The sequence below is a fragment of the Neopelma chrysocephalum genome, unplaced genomic scaffold, assembly GCF_003984885.1.
Source record: "Neopelma chrysocephalum unplaced genomic scaffold, ASM398488v2 Primary Assembly neopelma1_65c, whole genome shotgun sequence".
NCBI lineage: Eukaryota > Metazoa > Chordata > Aves > Passeriformes > Pipridae > Neopelma > Neopelma chrysocephalum.
In genome coordinates this window covers 956,820-977,717 of record NW_020897724.1, presented here as the reverse complement: position 1 = coordinate 977,717, position 20,898 = coordinate 956,820, and the positions used below count along the sequence as shown (strand labels likewise).

The 20,898-nt window shown below is 37.4% G+C and overlaps 1 protein-coding gene across 1 annotated transcript in view; it reads left to right on the top strand.

The window, feature by feature from the left end:
* Positions 1-20,898, top strand: part of GSPT1 (G1 to S phase transition 1) — a 22,643-nt gene extending 1,745 nt beyond the window's left edge. The window contains exons 2-15 of the mRNA XM_027684266.1: positions 9,089-9,136; positions 9,529-9,570; positions 10,315-10,542; positions 11,576-11,609; positions 12,996-13,073; positions 13,803-13,983; positions 14,350-14,504; positions 15,469-15,609; positions 16,355-16,448; positions 16,788-16,868; positions 17,244-17,417; positions 17,842-17,931; positions 18,245-18,413; positions 19,131-20,898. Coding sequence (XP_027540067.1) covers positions 9,089-9,136; positions 9,529-9,570; positions 10,315-10,542; positions 11,576-11,609; positions 12,996-13,073; positions 13,803-13,983; positions 14,350-14,504; positions 15,469-15,609; positions 16,355-16,448; positions 16,788-16,868; positions 17,244-17,417; positions 17,842-17,931; positions 18,245-18,413; positions 19,131-19,183 — 1,568 coding nt within the window. The 3' untranslated portion in view covers positions 19,184-20,898. The remainder of the gene's footprint in view (positions 1-9,088; positions 9,137-9,528; positions 9,571-10,314; positions 10,543-11,575; positions 11,610-12,995; positions 13,074-13,802; positions 13,984-14,349; positions 14,505-15,468; positions 15,610-16,354; positions 16,449-16,787; positions 16,869-17,243; positions 17,418-17,841; positions 17,932-18,244; positions 18,414-19,130) is intronic.

Here is a 20,898-nt window from a genome sequence, read left to right as displayed (position 1 = left end):
CAGACTGGGTACCTTGAGGTTATGATGGACACGTGATGCACCTCTGACTAATCTTCAAAATCCATCCCAGTGTTTTCCAGATATTGCAACCTGAATCTAAGTATTTTTTTTTTACTATGTAATCAGTACTGTGATTGAAAACTTTCTTGGTGTTTTGAGTGTTTTTAGTATAACTTTGTGGATTTTTGTCTCCTGGCTACTTTTGTAAGGTCTCTTCTGAGACTTCCTATAGTTAGGGTTTTTTTGTACGATTTAAACTGCATTTCCTCACCTGCTCATTAGATTTATTTCGTCACACTGTCCTTTGTTCCACTCGTGCTACTTCTGAGGCCTGTGATGAGCTTTGTCTTTCCAGAAACTAGAGATGACTTTACTGAAAGCTGCCTGGCCATCTGGAGTGATCAGGAAGGCTTTTCTTTGCATCTTACTTGCTGAGTACATTTCCTACCTAGTGCCATAATCTACCTGGTTTGAATTCACCTTGATGCTATACCTTCTTTAAGGTTTAGGATTTTGAGTTTCTCTAAAAGTAACTTTGATATCCCTAAGTTTAGGCAGACAAAAATCTGCAGTTATAAAAAACTAACTTTCTTTCTTAACTGGAAGAGTGTACTTGTTATGTACTTTTTCGTGTCTGATGTACTTGGGTACAGAAAGTAATTGACAGTCTTCTCCTTGCAGATGTTTGTATGAGGTGACAGCTACTTTCCTGGCTGGAAGAACGAGGTGGAGCTTGCTCTGGAAATAAGTCAGAACAACATGTGATTAGACAATGGTGCTGAATAGGTTACTTTTCAGCAACCCAGTTTGCTTTTTTCCCCATAGGTGTTCTGTGACACTCACTCTTCAGTACATGGTTTGTACTGGGAAGAAACTAAACTAATCTTGATTGTTAGGAAAAAATCTAAAAAACTGGGTGTCAGTTTAACTTCAGTGGCTTAAAGTTAAGTTCTAATAATGCTTTTCTTCTTGGAACTTTCTCTTGGTGAGGTTTTGTTCAAGTCATAATTCCTCAGTAATTCAAAGGGCACTGTAGGTCAGGATAAATGTGTGGTAGCGCCATGGCATATAAAAAAATTCCACAGGACTGATTCCATTGTGTGGCTGTAGTGTGTAATGGTGTTTTTTCCTTTTATGCACACTAACTTCGTGTTTCTAGTAATTTCAATAAAATTCCTGTCCCTTATGTTTAGAGCACAGAAATAACATTCTTGGAAGCCATTTAGGGAACAAGATGTTAACTTTCTAAAATTGGGAAACTCCTGAGACCTGCATTCTGAGTACTTTACCTTAAAACTTCTGGTTTATGCATGCTTTCTTTTGATTGGAAATTGTATATTAGGGAGAAGAGCTGGCTGATGTTTACCATCAATATAATTTTTGCTGGCAGATAGTTTGGGAATTAGTATGGAATTAAATTACCATTTGATTATATGTAAAAAGCATGTTATTTATATTTTTGAACCTAAGCAGCATATTAAAACCAATATGTTCCAAATGTTGTAGCTGCGAGGACTTGCTTTTATCAATTGTGTCCAAGTCAAACTCATTTGTGTCAAATCTCTCTCTGTTGGATTCTGTGGAAATGTGAAATGGAGACTTCTCTGTTTTCTGTCTGCACAAGGTGTGGCTGTGACAGTCACTGGACATGGGAATGGAAGGATGTCATGGACAGGGGAACTTTCTGTAGGTAGCAGCTGCTGGACCAGCAACTCAATTAAGGCCAGGTGTGGTTGTGTTAAGGCTTCTAAACATTCTTAGTCACAACTGGCCCTTGCAACTTCACTCTTCTTTAGCATCTCCAACTTATTTTTGTGCTATGTTTTACTAATTTTGTAGTTTTATGTATTTGGGTGGCTTTTTTATTCATGTCTGTATCAAGGCATGGTTTGGGGGGTATAGTGAACACCAGCCCCTTGATTAACAAGACTTCTATAATCTAACTTTTTTTTTTTTGATCTTGGGTATACAAGAAGCAAAACATTTCTGAAAATGCAGTGTAAATCTGCATTCTTGTGGTTCAATTTTGTCACAGTTCTTGAATATTCACAGAATTCTTGGTAAAATTGATCACAGTTTCCTTGTATGGTCTTTACTATATTTTCGGTTAGTTTTTCTTGTTAGAATTGTTTTTTAAGTATTCACTCAAAGTGTTAATTTTGCTTGGAGCAGGAGACTAAACCAGATAACTTCCTGGGATCCCTTCCAATCTGAATTCTTCAATGATTTGAAGTATGCAGTGGTTGTAGTAAGAAAAAAGCTGTCATTAGTACAAAAGTACCAAGAACAAGAAGTATGTGACTCATAACAGCCAGTGTAGGGAAAGCCAGCATTTATCCTTTTAGTGGTATTAGTGCTACTGCTTCATTTAGTAGCTCTCTTGACCTCTTCAAGTCACTTCCTGAACATCTTTGTTAATGACTACAGTTTAAACAACTTGCACCTACAGTCCTGAGCCAAGCAAACAACTGGCTAAAGATCCAGTGCCCTTCAGTTTGCTTCACTCCCTAAATATCCTCACTGACCTGCAGTAGCCACTTTTAGTTACATTCCAGCAGCTGGACACCTTCAGCCTTCAAATGCTGTAAATAAATGGATATAGCATTTATCTTTCTGGTTTTCCCTGCCCTCATTTTTTCTGACCTTGTAGCTAGCTGGGACATCCATATATTCCCCCCGTGCTGTCAGTCAGACACTGGGGAGGAGTTTCAGTATTTTCTGTTTAAGTTCTGGTGCCTGTAGTTTCCAGAGTAGGATGATGAGTTACCTGTATCCCTGGGTTCCCCAAAGCTGGCCTTCATGTTTTACACTGTTCTCTGTAGACTGTGTTTTCAGAATCTTCAACAATTCAGTCCTCGAGAGATTTCACTTTGCACATGAACTTGCTGAGAAAGTCTTGTCTAAAACTGCTATTTGAGAAGCTGTTGTGTTAAAGGGTGACAGGGTTTGCTCATGTCAGCCTTTGAACAGCCATGTGGTGATTTCCTCACGAGTGGGGTGTTGGTAGTGCTGCTGTTAATACTTCAGAGCTGGGAGCTTGCACTGCTTACATGGCAGCAAATCAGTGTTATATTGTGAATGCCAGTATATGGGAGAAATTGTTCTTATCTGAAAGTCTTGATTGCAGTTGTCACTTGACTGTCTAGAGCAGTTCTTCCGTATCAGCCTGTCCTGACAGATGAGCTGCACAGCCACTTTTAGAACAGAGAAAGGCTGGATGTCTTGGCACTTGGCACCTTGGCCAGGTGATCAGATATAATACACCTGTGTGATGCAGTCAGGGTGCCAATGTATTGCACAGATGTCCTTTGTCTACATCTGAAGTGTCCCCAGGAAGGCAGCCAGGATTGTGTTGCTCCTGTTACAATAATTCATTGCACTTGTGGCCTTGCATGACTCCAGTAAAAGACAGGCCACTGGGAACAGGCTGTGGACGGGAGGCTGCTGACCACGTGTTTGGCACCCTGGCTCCGGCTACTCAGTTAATGTGCTTGAAAGCATGATGTTATCTCTTAAAACTTGATTGCTCTATCAAAATGAACACCAAAATAAATTGGGATAGTTCTTAGATTCTATTTATAATCTGGTTTTACAATTCCACTTTAGGAATTTGGGGATTTTTGTCCGGTTTGGGATGAGAGACACGCAAGCAAGAAAAGCAGCTGATTGTATGAACTAAGGTAGAAAGATGGAGGGAGGGGTTGATTTTGTGGTGGTTTTTTTTTATTATGGAGGAATAAAGCAATCATAATTTAATCCATGAAATTTATGACTGTTTTGAAGAGATGTGTAGGAAAATGACAGTGTCTGCAATTCGGTACAAAAGTTAGTTTAGGACAGGTGGTGCCAAACTAAAATTAAGAGTTATACTAAAAATATTGGGTTATGAGAGATCTTTGTTAGAGAGTGGAGTTCTGAACTGAGCTTGATTTCTTGATTATCTGTTTCAAAAATCAAGTTATCAACTGAACACAAATACTTGACCTTTAAGCAAAAGGGGTTTTCATTATATTCTCTGAAAATCCCCATAAGCTTTCTTAGACTTAGTTGTTAAGAAGCATGTCGGGTTTAGATAAGATAAAATTAAGGTGTGTCCTCACTCGGGAAGGAAAAAGGTGGGTCGTAATGTAATCCTATGAATATGAAGCAAGTGCTAATTTTTTTGGTGAATTTTAGTGTCATGTTAAACTGTTAAAGCTGCTCTTACACTGGTGTATTTTAAAAACTGGGCATACCTCTCTGTGTCCACTGGTGAAGGTGGGCATCAGGACAGAGATGAAAAGAAAATAATTTGGGATTTAACTTTTAAACAGTTGCCTTACAGTGAACTCTTGAAAACCTTTTCTTTCTGTGTATTTTGAAATAATGATTATATAAAATACTTTGCTCAGCTGTAGCACTTATTTGTCCTTAAAGTAATTTTCTGTGCATTTTTGTTAACTAAGAATCTCTTGGGGTTGTTTTATTCTGCTTCTCATGCTGCATATGTTTGATGCAGACTTTTATTTTTTTACTCTGCTGTAATTCCATTTATGCTTTCATTTAACAAAAAAAAAGGGGGGGTGCAAGCATCTGTTATGTAATTTGTGAAAACTGTTGAGACTGTGTGACTATTGTGTAAATATGTGCTGAACTCAGGTATCCAAATCACACATACAGAAAGGTGATGGGAACCCTAAGGTGGGTGTCATGTGTTTCTTCACCCTTCCAGGAATTCCTGTGAAGGAATTTGATGCCTGTATTAGAGGGGCCATAACACATTCACTATACAGACCTTTTGTAGATAAGATGCTTCTCTCAAACTGAATTTGCCTTTTTTCTTTTTCCCCTTTTTGTTTTAATCTCCAAGCTCTGTGGCACCAGCAGTTTCATTAAGCCCCCAGTCCACTCCAGTTGTGAGGTTCCAGTCCTGTCCAGGTTCTTATCACTGCAGCAGCAGAGCAGGCTGGGAGCTGGCAGTGCTGCCCTGCACTGCAACAAATTCACGGCTCACTTCTGTGAAGGTATTTGTGTTGTGGCTCAGGTACCTGCTGCTGAGGAGTTACCAGGTAACCACTCAGCAGTGCTGCCTTGTGTGCAGACCTGGAGCAGCTTTTCCTGTGCATCTGGTAAACACTGCACTTTGGGGAAAGGTGGAAGTTGTCATTACTGCTTAGCACTTGAGTTTGACTTTAATACTGTATTTTGATTGCGGTTCTTCTAATATTGATACTTAGTTTACCAGCTGTATATATCTGATACGTGAAAAACTTATTACATTCTAATATAAATTTAATTAAAAAGCAATTTTCTATTGTTTATGTACAAACATTCTAATCTCTTAATGCTGCAAAGTTCCTGGATTTTACTCTTATTTTAAAACAATGCTTTCGGAGGTTGGGTGATAATTTCTAATTTGTTCTACCTGTGCAGCTTTGGTTATTGTACAGCTGAAATGCATGTAAGTACAAAACTTGGTGTGATATGCAGCAAACTCAGCAGCTGAAGTAGAAGGCTGTGTGAATGAAGTAGGCAGAGTGGGTTCTTGCAGTATATCTTTAGGACGTGATCTCTGTTTTAGAGAGATCAATCACCATGTTTTAAAATTGTGCAAATTTGGACTCTTTATCGGGAGTGTGCACACTCCTCCAGTGAATTTTACACTTAAAATGCCCCAAAATAATTACCTTATTCAGACAAGACTGAATTATATAGTGTCATTGGTGGTACCAGTAGGTAAATGCAGCATGTGTATCCATTTTTGCCTTTGGCATTGACAACAAAGATATTCCAGAATTGTCCTGAGGCTCTGATGTTCAGCAGGACTAAAGATAAACCACTCACTCCATGTAATACTGTGAATAATAATGTAAAACTGCAATGGCAGTTCTTGACTTAGGGCTTGGGGAGAGATAGAGTGTGGAGGATACTGTGTAAAATCTAATGTGCCTATAATGTGTAATCCAATAACTTGAGGCATCACTTCAGACATTTGCTGACTTTAAAACCAGATTTCCTACAAAGTACATTTTGAGTCCCTCTCATATGACAAGATTCCTATCTGAATGATTTTCACAGGTGAGAATGTAAACTTTTCAAGCTGAACTTGAAGTGTGTTACAGACTTTTTTCTAATTTGTGGTTAATTTGCTGTATGTGATGTTTTTAAGATAATAGTAAAAACTATGTTAAGCATAAATGTTGTTAACTACTGACTTGCAGAAAACACGAATTGGAAAATTTTGCGTATCTACTTCAGTGTTTTGGAGGGATCAGGGTAAGTTAGAGGGACTACTTAAAACCTTTCTCAGTTTCCTTCACCTTTAAAGGTATTTTATTACAATACAAGGCTATTCCCTTCTCTTTATCTCATGGGCAAAACAAGCAAGGTTATTTCAGTTCACTGAATTTGTCCAAACATTTTGCCACAGGCACAGTGTGGAGTTTGGACTTCTTCTCATGTCCTGTTTCAGTATTGAGCCCTGGGTAGTAAGCCTATCTCACCTGGATTCAGAATTGTCATCCCCTTTTTATGTGATCCAAAGATTCCCAAGGTGTTTCAGAACAGAAACTTAGCGGTGAAGTGGTTTTCCTTGAATTATTGAGTTTGCCTTTGTGTTCTCTCTGTCGTGGCCTCACAGTTCCACCCAGTGACAGGTGGTCTCAGAGTGCTGATCCACCCAAAGCTGGTGGATTCTTTGCTTGTTCAGTTCTGGGCAGAGCAGCCCCTTTGTGGAGCTTCAGTAGCCACACGTGCACTGGAGCTGTCACTGAGAAGAGGTGACACAACAAATGCAGCAGCCCAGTGGCCCAAGCAGCAGTAGGACTGCATCCTTCTTTCCAGGGGATTGTCTGAAGGCACACTTCAGGCAATCTGTTCATAAATCTGACCCTTTAAAGTCAGACTTTCATATATTTGTCTGAAAAGTACCAGTGCCTGAAACAACCTGACATGAGCTAAAGTTGTAAACAATTACTGAGGAGTGTGTTTATTTTTATCACTTAGAGCATGTTAGTTTTGAAGTTAAGATTATTTATTTTTTGCTTGGTTTCTTAACAATAAACTTTTTTAGAGAGTGGTTTGTGTTTCTTTCTGCTTTGAAAAAACAGTGTAGGTTTGATATCTTTCAGTGTCCTCTTTTCTGCCACTTGTGTTTGATAAATGAGGGTGGTTATAACTGAGTATCTCTGGTTGTGTGGCACTAACACTCTTTAGCATCCATGCACAGACTGTCTTATTGACTCTCTTGTGGGCTAGACTTGGACAAAATTTAACAGAGGGACCTTTTTTTCTACCTCTTCTCTTGTTAGTTGTGAAGAAACTTTTTTCCCTGTCTGCACACCTGCTGTATTACAGACCAGAAAGTAAAAACTGAGTTTATTATGAATGCTGTTGATTGACAATATATTTCTAAGAAATTAACTAAGTCTTCAACTGCTTGTAGAGCTTCTGATTCAAAACAAGTGCATAAATACTGTCATTTGATATGTTTTTCATTATGGACAAACTTCTGGAGCGAAATCAAAAGCTTGTTGAATTGATCTTGTAATGCAAATATTTGTGCATCCCAACCACAGTATGTGTGAAACATCCGACAATCTTCTGATGAGGTACAAAATGGAGGCTTTAGGTTCATACCTGGGTTTTGTGCCACCTGCTTACCACACTCATAAATGGGCTGAGTTGAGTCTTTTCCAGCTCCCAAATGGGAGTAATAGATCATTTCTTACAGGGGATCTCAAGGTATTCTATTCTTATGCTCTTACCTACTATATTGAACAATTCTCTTGAGATTTTGTTCCTGTGTTTTTGAGCATGTAGCTCATATTTGATGCAGCACAGGAGTGTAGGGAACAGTTCCCTCCTGAGCTCCTCTGTGCCCCTCCACAGTTTGCTGCTGGCCACTGGATGTTGTGCTGTGACCCACATTCCCCCTGCCTGCTTTGTCCTCTGGCCCTCTGCCAGCTCTGCCAGCGCTGCTCCAGTTTAGAGAAGTCTGCAGCAAATACGCAAACAGTGCAAAAGCAAAGAGGCTTAGAATGAAGTCCTTCTCTGTGTGGTTTTGTTCTTTTGAGGGGATTTGTTTCATCTTTAGGGCCCATCATGCATATAGAGCAAGTGATGCTCTAAGATCTCTGTTTATAATTGAATTGAAGGAGAGCTGGAGTACAGCTGAACAGAGGGTATGAATTTGGTATGTGGCTGAAAAAAAGATAATGAACATGTTTCAAAGAATTATGAAGTTGAATTTATACCAAGAGAAATCTAAATAGGTTAAGGTTTTAGGGATGATTATAGAAGGCCTCTTGATCATGTCCTAAAACATGAAGTGGTGTAATTGCTAATAGGAATGTATCACTCCTGGTAGGTTTAATAAATAGTTATACCTCAGCATGTAGTTTAGTGCATGAGTGCATTTTAGCATGGTTGAGTGATTTATCTGAAAAACCATACTTGTGGCTTTGATAAGCACGTGAGTGGTGAGATTGCCCACCAAGTAATGTGACCGTATTATGGTGTTTAAGAGGACTGGTGAACTTAGAAGGCATCTAAATGAGTTTATAATTTCTTGACCCCAGTAACTCCAAAGGATCATAAGAACTTATTCCTCAGAGCTTGGTTCAGTTTTCTCCTCAGTGTTTCTGTGGAAGTGAGGCAGTAGCAGTGTAGATGTGCCTGAGAGCTGGAGCTGGCAGAGCCTTTCCAAACACTTTTGACACCACAAGCATATTGTTTCTTTGGATACAATGAAACTGTTTTGACATTTTTAAACCCCAGTTAGACACTAAAACTTGAAATAGCCAGCATGCCCAAAAAGGTGGGCAGGTAAAATATTACTTATAGAAAAATTGCTTGCTTTAAGTGTATCTTTCCATGTAGGGCAATAAATGGCCTGGTTTTAGCGCTGGTGTATTATTTTCACAAGTTGTAGGCAGTGTTCTTCAGCAGTATTTGTGCTCTGAGGCTGTTCAGTAGTGCTTGGCAGGGAGGGAGGTGTTTGTTCTTTCAATACACTTCATGCAATAAAGTTGGGAGATGGTCTTTCGTGCCAAAGTTTGGAAATTAGTTTCATCACTGTATTTTAAAAGTTAAACTTTTTTCTCTCCAGGTGCACCTGTAGAGACTTCTCCAGAGGAGCAGACAGCCCCTTGTGAAGGTAGTTGTTTTTGTGTTCTGATGGACCTCCATTAAACATTTTTTTTAAATTATTGTGAAGAATCTCCTCTTTAAAATCTCTATGAACCTTTTGCAGTCTTCATTATCTTTATCCTCATACTACTGTTGTAAGGCAATGTGGATATCTGCAGTTATTTACAGTTTTACAGGCAGTTGAACAAGGTGCATAAAGTGGTTTATGGAAGATCATAAAACTTGCATGAAGCAGAATTTTTGAAATTGAATCTGTATATTGAATAGTTTTGGCAAATGCCAAAACATCCAAACTATCCTTTTAATTATTTAGTCACTCCATCTTTCTCTCTTCTTGATACTATCATGGTAAATGTGTGTCTTTAATGATGCCTTTTTTTCCCTTTTTTTTCCTTCCAGGTCCAAATGCTGCTGTTAACATGGAAATTTCAGAATCTGTTGGTAAGATGAGAATTGTTCCTTTTCACTGTGGTAGTACTATAAATGTACTATATAGTGCTTTTGCTGAATCACTGCAAGCAAAATAGAAGAGCCTTTACATTTTTGGTCCTTACTATTTCATGTTGTGCCTTTATACTTGAATGAGGAAAGAGATAATCAAGCACTTGTATGTGCTGACAGGTGCAATCAGATTACTTGGACACTGTAAAAGTATTAGTGCTGTATTAAAAAAATAATTTCATATTACAAAATAGACCCATTCATATGTGTGGAATGGTGATTAACAAAAAACTTCAAAGTGATCAGCAATATGAGTGATCAGAACTTGGAAATTGTATCTTTCTCATTGTTTTAATATGGCTTATGAGCAAACTTAAACCACAGTCCCTCTCCTTGGCTTTCTAAACACATGATAGTGTGAGTCTGTGGATTCAGACCAGTGTGATGGGCTGAGTGGAGCTTCAGATTTGCTTTTTCTTTGTAAAATTGTTGCCTGGTTAACTCAGAAGTTTCTTAATCCCTATGAATCATAGATGTCTTATGTCAGCACACAAGCTGGTTTGAAAGCTCCCAGTACTAATAATTTCAGAACAAGCAGCAGTTGTCCCCTTTTATTTAGGGAGACGTTAACAGATGGGCAGTTGAAACCTTTCGGTTGCATCTCTGGGGTAGGGGCTTTCCCCCATAGTAATTGCTTTAAATTTCTTTATCAATTTGAATGTATCTGGCTGTTTGATTTTTCAGTGGAAAATGGAGAGACAGAAATGTCCCCAGAAGAGTCGTGGGACCACAAAGAAGAAACAAGTGAAGCAGAGCTTGGCAGTGGCCCCACAGGGGACGCGGGGCCTTCAGAAGAAAGCGCTCAGGAAATGATGGAAGAGGAGGAGGAAATACCAAAACCCAAATCTGTTGTAGCACCTCCAGGTGCTCCTAAAAAAGAGCACGTAAACGTAGTATTCATTGGACACGTAGGTGAGTTGGAAGTGAGTGTGAAGTCATTGGATCTTTGTGTTGTGTGTTATCCAGAACCCAGAGGATTAGAAATTAATGCTGTTCTTTGTAGGGATGTGTGGGTTCACCATGTCTTGAGGGCAATGGGAGCATTCATTCTAATGAAGCTGCTCTAGAAAAATGAAAAAAAGTAAAGAAGGTCTTTCAGGGGTAGAGTGCCAAGAGCAGAGTGTGTTCTCTGGGACACAGCAGTGCCTGTGTCCATGATTTCTCAAGTACCTGCTCCTATTGAGTGCTGGAGTGATCACGTGTTTATGATCTAAAAAACAAAATCAGAAAGCAGTGCTTCTTTTCTACTTAAATTAAAAGGGTAAGGGTTCTTACTGTTAGATTCAAACACTATTATTCTAAATACTAAAAACTGCAGAGTTACAAACAATAGATTAATGTAATTCATAGTTAAAAGGAGCATTTATAGCAAAATATCCTCATTTAATAGTTTCAACAAGCTTCAGAAAAACTTAGGTGGTGTCAAAAGTACAGAAGAATTATTAAATCACAAAGTACACAATAAATTCTGTCTCTTCATTTGTACAGTCTCTTATCACCTTAGAAGTACTGTAGCTGAGTAATTGGGTAAATTCAGAAGGGAGTCACCCGAAGTAAAGGGGCAGTGGGCAGAGGTACATCCCAGTGTTGAAGAGCAGCCCACCCAAGTTGGAGACAAGGGATAAAGGAAGCAGGGAAAGGGATTTTGCATGAGCTTCCCACACTTTTAACCCCTGCTTTAGCTGGAGCACTCCTTGTTGAGGGGTTTTTGTTATGGATAATGCCCAATTTGCATGGATGAAAACAGAATTTTGAAAATTCAGTGTAATCGAATTATCAACAAATTATTATGGGAACAAGGAAAGGTGCAGGATGCCTCAAAAAACTTAGATTATGATTTAAACAAGAAATCATTTGGAATTAAATCAGATTACTTTGTTCATAATGGTTTTCTTTTTCTAGGATTTTCTTTTAAATTGTGCATGACTTTTTTTTTTTTTTTTAGACGCTGGCAAGTCAACTATTGGAGGACAAATAATGTAAGGAAACTTAAATTTTTAGATTTCCTGTTCTTTTTTGTGAATTAAAAAACATCCATTAAAATGAGTGATATTTTCTTTGTGGCTTTAATCAGCATAGATGAATACTTGTATAATGTTACTGTCCTGGTCAATTTAGTTACTTACTGTCTTTGGAATTTCTTAATTCCAGCAGATTACTTTTATTGCTATAGGATTTTCACTTAATGGAAACAGCTATGGAAAACCATACATTATTAATTTTTAAAACATGAATCACTTTCTTAGAACGTGGCTATTTTTCTTCATTATTTTAAAATGCTATTTGAAACTGCTTTATACCTTTTGTTAAATTTTTGAGAAGACTAAAAAAAACGTAATATCTTTATTCCCCGGTGCAAATATTGTCAGACATAATTTGATTTCAAAATGTCCCCATATCTGCAATGTGAGATAAAAGTAAATACATGCAGCTAGATTTTACAGTTTTTAAACATGGAAATCAGTACATGAAGAAATAAATGCTATTTGCTGACACTCAGTATTTCTATGATTTTACAATAATATTCTCAGCAAAAGTGGGAGGTCTTTGTCTTGGCATTTTCATCTTGTTTTGTTTCGACCAAATTGGAATGTTGGAATTGTCATGCTGCATTTAACCTTGTAGTTCATACTAGAGCAAATTAGCATTTTATTATCTGATGTGTCTGAGTATTCTCCTTGTACAAGGAAATGCCTGTTCTTAACACTCCTACTGATGTGTTGTGTTCCTAAAGCTTTCTGTGGTCTTTCAGTTTTGCACAATATCCCTTTGATGTAAGGGGGAAAAATTGTGTGCTTGTATCAACTTTGTCATTAACCCATTATTTACTGGTATCTTTAATTGTCCTTATAAATTAAGAAGATCAGGTAGAAATAGCTGAGAAAAAAAATAATGTTTTAATATAATAAAACTACTTCTTTTTATCACTGAAAGCTCTCTCTTGAAAAACCAGTTTCCTTTTCTATGTAAAAAGAATGAAACCAAAGTTACTTTCCTTTACAGTTCAGAAATGGGGGGGGGGTGAAAAAATTCTATAACAATTTTTACTTAAGTCTGTTTCTGAGAGTAATTCAATATATCAAAATTAGCAGATGTAATTCCTTTTGAAAACTTGCCTCTGTGGAACATTTTACAGTTAGGCTTAAAAGACATTTCTCATACTTTTGCTAAAGTGGTGCTGGTGTACTTTTACATATCAGATAATGGCGTGGCTTTTTGTGCAAAAAAAAATTCCACTGCTGATAGCATCAGGCTATTCCATTTTTTCAAAATAATCTGTAAGGATTGTATAAGGATTTAACTACTTGGAAATATGTTTCTGCTTAATGTAAAGTTGCATATTTTTTTTCCCTCCCTCTTCCTAGGTATTTGACAGGAATGGTTGACAAAAGAACACTTGAAAAATATGAAAGAGAAGCTAAAGAAAAAAACAGAGAAACATGGTATTAACTTGCTGAAGATAACAGCACACTTTGCTCTTTTTTTCACTGCAATGAAATGGGGAACTGATTTGAGCTCTGTCCCTGTAGTGCTTCCTTCCTTCGGGCTCTTGGCATGGGTGGATTTTTTGTTGGCCTCTGGTTTGGGTTTTGTTGTTGTGTTTTGGTTGGTTGGGTCTTGGGGGGCAATGTCTGCCTGTACAGCACATGTAGCAGTCGGATTTCTCCTTCAAACAGCTCCTGGAAAATTGATTTCCCTTTTGAAGGCTTTCTATTTTTGGCTGTGGGGTTCAAAGGGCTCTGGAGAAGGAGCAGCTAAAGACTTCCTTAGGGATAGAGCAATGATGGAGCACTCAAGGGATGGGCATTGACCTGAACTAACAGTATTATGTGTGAGAGAGGGGAATAGAAAGGGTGTCTTATGTTCTTTTTACCAAGCAACCATTGTCCCCCTGTTGGGAGTTGGCCATTCTGACTGAAATCTAACTTGTCAGTGGCCAATGGGATAAAATAATTGGGAGGGAACAGCAGTTGATATGATCAAAGTATCAAAGATAGAGGGAATAAAACAGTCAATGAAAGTCATTGTTGGCCTTGGAAATGCTTAAGTTTGGTAATGCTGACCTGGTTAGAATAATTGAGCAGAAAAAAAGACATTTTATGATAACAAATCATGTATAAATTAATAAAAATTAATACAAAAATAGAGTATTTGGATTGGGATTTTTTTAGGTACCTTTCGTGGGCCTTAGACACAAACCAAGAAGAACGAGACAAAGGTAAAACAGTAGAAGTGGGTCGTGCCTATTTTGAAACGGAGAAGAAACACTTCACTATTTTAGATGCTCCTGGACATAAGAGTTTTGTTCCAAATATGATTGGTGGGGCTTCTCAAGCTGATCTTGCTGTGCTGGTAAGGACAAATCAGAATACTTTTATTTTGGGTATACTGTGGAATTAAACTTTTGATTTTTTTTTTTGTTTGCTTGCTTATTCTTTTGGTTAGTCACAGCAGAATCTTTAAATGTTAAGTTTACCAAGTTAAGTGGGTTTTGGAGTAACTTAATAGATTGTTAAAATTGTCCACAGGTGTCATGTGATTTCTTTATGTCAGTGCAGAAATTAATGGGTAACATTAAGGATATACCAGTGCATTTTGAAAGCTTTTACTAGTTTTGACTTACTCAAAGTTATTTTTGAATAAGGCAGTATTATCCATTGTTGATTGTCCTGTTGAGAGAATTGTAGAACTTTTATTAAAATACATGTTTTTAATTAGGTTATTTCTGCAAGAAAAGGAGAGTTTGAAACTGGATTTGAGAAAGGTGGACAAACAAGAGAACATGCCATGTTAGCAAAAACAGCAGGTGTAAAACATTTAATAGTTCTTATTAATAAAATGGATGATCCAACTGTAAACTGGAGTAACGAAAGGTGAGTTTAATATTAAAAAAATTATTCTTCATTGAAAGACACTGAAAAGAATTCCTGGGTAATTTTTTATCCCGTTTTTGCTGAAAGAATGGTAAAGTGGTGGACTAAAGACAGAGGTTATAAAAATGGCAGAAAACCAGAAGCATAGTGCCTAGGACAGTGCCTCTCAACTAAGCTTGAACTTCTGCATTACTTTAAAACATTCATTTTCATCTGCTTGGATCCTTGCAGACCTATCTAACAAATCCATGCATTCTAACATAGTTTAATTGTTGACTTGGAAACTTTATACTGAATTTAAAAAGAGGAATTGACTCAGTTTTCAGTAGTGGAGTTTGGCAGAGTTGTCAGAATTTGCTGTGTGTGCTGCCAAGACTTGTGAAGGTTTTTGAGGAAAGCCATGGGGGCCTGTGCAACCTTAGAGCATGAGCCTGCTTTACTGAGAGACTCAGGCATGGCCACTTGTGCTCTCTTAGTCCTGCCCCAACCTTCTGACACTGAATTCAGCCAAAACCACGAGGAAGAAGTACCAGAAATAAACAGCACAAAACCTTCAGAACTTCCAGAGGAGACTGGAGGAAACCCAGGCAGCACTGCAGTGAAAGGCTGCAGCACCACCTCACCTGCTTGGTCTGTCCTGCTGTGTTGGCCTGGATATCCTGCTCAAAGCAGTTCTACCATGTGGTGCTGCTTATCCAACCCCATAATTGAAGTAGACGGAGAAAACTGACGGTGCTTTATGGAGCAGAGGAATGAGGGGAATGGACAATACCAAGTTGTGCTGGAAGGTTGGAGAGAAGATGCAAATAGGCCACTAAGCTTTATTAGGTTTGCTTGCTGCTCACGTAGTAACTTAACTGATGAAAATGATATGTCCAGGGGGTTTGTTGGTTTTTTTAAAGTACAGTATTATTTTATGCTGGAATAAGCGAAACTTACCTTGATCTGCTTGTCATTTTGATAGATATGAGGAATGTAAAGAGAAACTGGTGCCATTTTTGAAGAAAGTTGGCTTCAATCCCAAAAAGGATATTCATTTCATGCCCTGCTCAGGACTGACTGGAGCAAACCTTAAAGAACAGTCAGAATTCTGTCCTTGGTATATGTATGTATCTTAAATTGAGCCACCTGAATATTTGCTGTATTTCAATCAAAGTAAATACTACAGTGAAGTGGGAGGTAGTATAGAGTGGTGTGTTGTAGTTGTGTTCTAAAGTGCTTGAGGAAATAAATCAGGGCAACAGGAACACAGCCATACAATGTGCCAACAAAAAGCATTTGCTGCCTGCAGAGGATTATCAGTAAAACATTAGCAGTATTTCTGTGGCTATGTGAGTTTAGTGCCATACAAGCACTTGAATTTGCCAGTGATGCTGCAGTTGAGATGTTGCTGGAATGAGTGATTGTGTGATGTGAAAAGTTTGCTTGGAGCTGTGTTATAATTAGTGCCAAGCCATGTCTCCCAGTGGATGTCATGTTTTTCAGTATTGTTCATTGTATTTAAAAAAGTATTAATGGAAATCACATCTGGACCTAGCTTTGTAGTTCCAAAATATAGTACACATCTATTGTGATTCTCAAAGGAATAGTTAATTTGTGTAAAATATGCTTGTAATGTAACTTAAAAACATGCACTTCTTGGGTGATATATTATTATATATGTTAGCTGGGGTAAAGTGGACACTACTGATGGGATGTTAAAATAGATTTAACTGTCTTAGAAGTCACTGTTCTTAATGATGAGAGAGTGAAAACCATTCCTTTTGTTGGACTGCATTTATCTATTCTGAGTAATGTTTTAAATGGAAGGGTGCTCACAAAATTGAAACAAATGCCTTTTGCTCTTTTAGTGGATTACCATTTATTCCATACCTGGATAATTTGCCAAACTTCAATCGTTCAGTTGATGGACCAATCAGGCTGCCAATTGTGGATAAATACAAGGTACAAATTAAAATAATAGGATGGAAAGTATAAACGGGCTGTTATGAGAGAGCAGTAAATGGACTATTTACTGTACTTTTAGAGGGTATCTTTTTTGTTTGCTAATGTTACATTTCCAACTGTAAAACAGAGGTGGGAAGGGGAAGTAAATAATTTTGGTATTATATGAAACTCTTAAAATCTGTAATCTTTCATGAGAACAGTTTCCAAAATATTAAATATACCAGTGCTAGATAACTTTACAGGGCTAAGTAATCAAACTTAGAGTTAAATCATAAATAGAACAGACTCTTTAGGAAAATATTTCCAATTTTTATGTATTGATTTCTTTTTGTGAAGGATATGGGCACTGTGGTCCTTGGGAAGCTGGAGTCGGGCTCTATTTGCAAAGGACAACAGCTTGTGATGATGCCAAACAAGGTATGGGAAGGTTTAGATATTTACTACCCTAAAAAAAGAGCTTGATTCTTAAAGATCCTCATTACTCAGAAGATGTTGTGTTGCTCTGTTGGATACAGCTGAGCTCTCAGGTTTTACATGGCTGAAGTTTCTGGGGGCAGGCTGTGTGTATGGTCCCTAAGCATTCAGAACTTGGGTTGTCTTGCCTTCGAAACTCAGTTGCTGGACTACAAGTCATCAGACTTGAAATCATATTTTAAATGTTCTGAAGCTTGCAAAACTGAATATAGTGAATTTAAACTGTAGTGGAACTTATTGAAATTCTGTTCTATTAAAATGATTTTGTACCAGACTAAAATATTCACAGTACAAAACTACATTTTTGCTTTCTTTAAGCACAATGTGGAAGTTCTTGGAATCCTTTCTGATGATGTAGAAACCGATTCAGTAGCCCCAGGTGAAAATCTAAAAATCAGACTGAAGGGAATTGAAGAGGAAGAGATCCTTCCAGGATTTATTCTCTGTGATCTCAACAACCTTTGTCATTCTGGACGCACGTTTGATGCCCAGGTACAATAACCAGCATTTAATTGCTGTATAAGGGGTAAAAAACATGACAATATTTTTTGTGTTTCACCAATTCTAAACTTTAGAAGTTTGAGGTTTCAGTTCAGATTTCTTATTCACTACCATATCTCTAAATGAGCAATAACATATATACTTAATACCAACATCATATCATTTATTTTGAATTTAAGTTCTCAGTGAAGTTTTGGATGCTTATAACGGTGAAAGCGAGATCTCATCAGGCCAGTTCTTCAATTTTGTACTTTCATATTATAAACAAGTTAGTAACTTAAAAATTTTGGTTCTTTGACAAAACTTTGTGTGTATTTTTTAACTACACCTTCTAATATAGTTCTGCATTTGATTATTCTCTGTTCTTTTATAATTGAAATTAGGAAAAATGCACTTATTTTGAATTGTTTTGCAGATAGTGATAATTGAGCACAAATCCATTATCTGCCCAGGTTATAATGCTGTGCTGCACATCCACACCTGTATTGAAGAAGTTGAGATAACAGTAAGTGTCATTTGAAGCTGTGATGTGCCTGTAGACAGTCCAGTTGTTGGGACGAGTTGTTCTGTCAGGACATACATCTGTAGACCAACTAATGCAACAAAGCTCAGTTTGGAGTGGAATTCTTGGTCAGTCTCACAACACAAACAAAAATGGCTGTAACTGTCAGCATAAGCTTTCTGAAAAGTGTGGCAAGTCATGACTGATTCCTACGCAGTAAATCTTGGAAGGTTTTTTGCATATTTATCTGTAAGTATTTGTAAAAAAAGTAACCCTTATTTTAGCAATCACAGCTATGAATTTTCTTCTTGTGCAGGCCTTAATCTGCTTGGTAGACAAAAAAACAGGAGAAAAAAGTAAGACACGGCCCCGTTTTGTGAAACAAGATCAAGTTTGCATTGCCCGTTTAAGGACAGCAGGAACGATCTGCCTTGAGACATTCAAAGATTTCCCTCAGATGGGTCGCTTTACCTTAAGGGATGAGGGTAAGGCTGTTTCCTCTCCAGTTCCTGACTGCTGCAAAAATACAGCTGCTTGAAATAGGGCATCATGCATGGCAATGAGGTATTAAAATGCTGGTATCTAGGGGAAATCACTCTCTGGGTAACAATGGAAAAGTAAATCTAAGCAAATTGTTGTCATTGTAAAGAGTTCTTGCTGGTAACAGAAAGCTTTCTTTTAGATGGATAATGTACAGAAATGTGCACTGTGAAACAAAAGATTGGATTTGAAAGATTACCAGCAATGCTTTCTTAATGTGTCCTGCAATGTCCACCTACAATATGAATACCATATTTTCACTGTTGAAAGTTAGAAAATATCAGAGGGGTTGTGTATGTTGGTCTGAACTCATGCACACCCTGATAAAACTCAGATTTGTGGGATGCATTTAAAATAAATTATCTTTACAGATCTGGTAGTGATTCTGCCTTGCCTTCTCCTTAGATGAATGCAGAGCAGGCTTTCCACAATCCACATCATGTTCTTGACTGTGAGAATAGCAGGTTTACTATTTTGAAGATTTTCTAGAGCTTTTAAAATACACAGATGCTTTCATGCTAAAATAAAACAATTTCTTCTAATTTCTAATGATTTCTAATACTCTTAAGAGCCTGTATTTTGGGGAAAGCTTTCACATTCTTGGAGACTTCTACATCCTTTTCACAATAAATGTAACTCTGCTGTTTGTCTCCTTGGTTTAGGTAAGACCATTGCAATTGGAAAAGTTCTGAAACTGGTTCCAGAGAAGGACTAAGCATTTTTCTCAATGACCCCGCACAAAACTGTGAGGAAAATCGACTCAGCAAAAGCCTACTTCACACCGCCTTCTTATTTTCTGCCCATTGATAAACTTCTCCCCATATTTTGCAAAGACAAATTTCACAGCAAAGGTCCACATTATGTCAGCTTTCTCATATTGAGAGCTCTGCTATGCCACTGTTGAATTTTCCCAAAAAAGAAATTTTTTTTTCTCCCAAATTCTGCTTCCTTGGAAAGATTCGGCAATAGCTTTGTAAGTGATGTGGACATAATTGCCTATAATTATGAAAATCTAAAGGATTTTTAATGTTTAATTTCCCCCAGCATATATATTAAGACCTCTTTTTTCCAGGCAGATCATTCAGAGTGTGCGAGTGTGTGTGCACATGTTACAAAGATGACTACCATGTTAATAAACTATTCAATTTGAAATCTTTTTCGGTATTCGAATTGCTTTTGAATAATGTTTTTTATCCGGATGTAACGCAGTTGCATTAGCTTTTTAACTCTCCAGTAACCCAGATATTTGGTTACTTGGACTTTTCTAAACTCCTCAGCCTCCCCACACACACAGTTTTAAATGAGGCAATTGGGCACTCAACCAAGTTTGTATAAAAACAATTAGGTTTGCCCCTTCCCTTTGTTGAATGCATTCTGAAAATTAAAAAAAACATTCATGCAAATGTGGCACCTTCATTAGCTTTACATTTGTTAATAACTTCAGCAAATTTAGGTTGACTTAACATTATTACTAGACACAGTAAGTCAATTTTGAAGGCTAGAAGTACGTATTGTGTCTTTATAAAATTCAGCATTGTTAAATTCTTAACTGCAGAAAATGCTAACAACCAGTAAATCAGTGAAAGTTGCAAAAATAAGAGAATCTGTGGCAATAGTGCCTATTAGTATTTATAAGAGCTGCATTTTGTGGGAGAACTGGGCCAATTAAAAAGTGCCGGTTATATAAATTACTCAGTTCACCCTGTCTTTAATTTAGAGGCCTGGATAATCCTTGCTGTTTTAAAGATCAGTCTGAACTGAGAGGGAGACAGACTATTTAAATCCCTAAGAATTTGCACATACCGAAATATGGGAGGGTCAGAATCAAGCACAGTCTGTAAATTTTTGCATATCAAAAGCAATGTAAGCTGATGAGGACCAGTGAAGTTTTTCTTGAGGAATTAAAGCAAAACTGGTTCAAAGTAAAGCTTACTCAGTACAACTTGAAGGAGCTGCATAATGAAACCCTATTTAGCTGCACTTTGGAAGTGGACTGTCTGCAATTGCTGTCCTGATTCTAACAATTAGGATGAAGGCTAAGGGATTTTTTTCATTTCCCAGAGTATTAGTAGTAATTATTAAAAGGTATCTTCAGAGCTTCTTCAGACTGTCTTAAACTAAACATTTTCAGTTGTACAATTGTGGTGAGCCCATCTTCTCCCCCAAAAGTTTACAGTCTAGTGACTGTATCTGAATTCACAGATAACTCAAAATTGAAACAGATTTACCTTTTTTGGGTTTTTTCCTTTTTTTTTTTTTGTCTTTTTTTGTTTTGTTTTGTTTGTTTCTTTGTAACTGTGGAACTCCCATTCATTTCACTTACAGCTACATTGTATGGACAGAAGAAGTTATTGTCCTTCCGTTTCATATGACTACACTTGTAGCTACCGTAATGCATGGAATTTAAATAAATTTTATTATGTCTGCAAA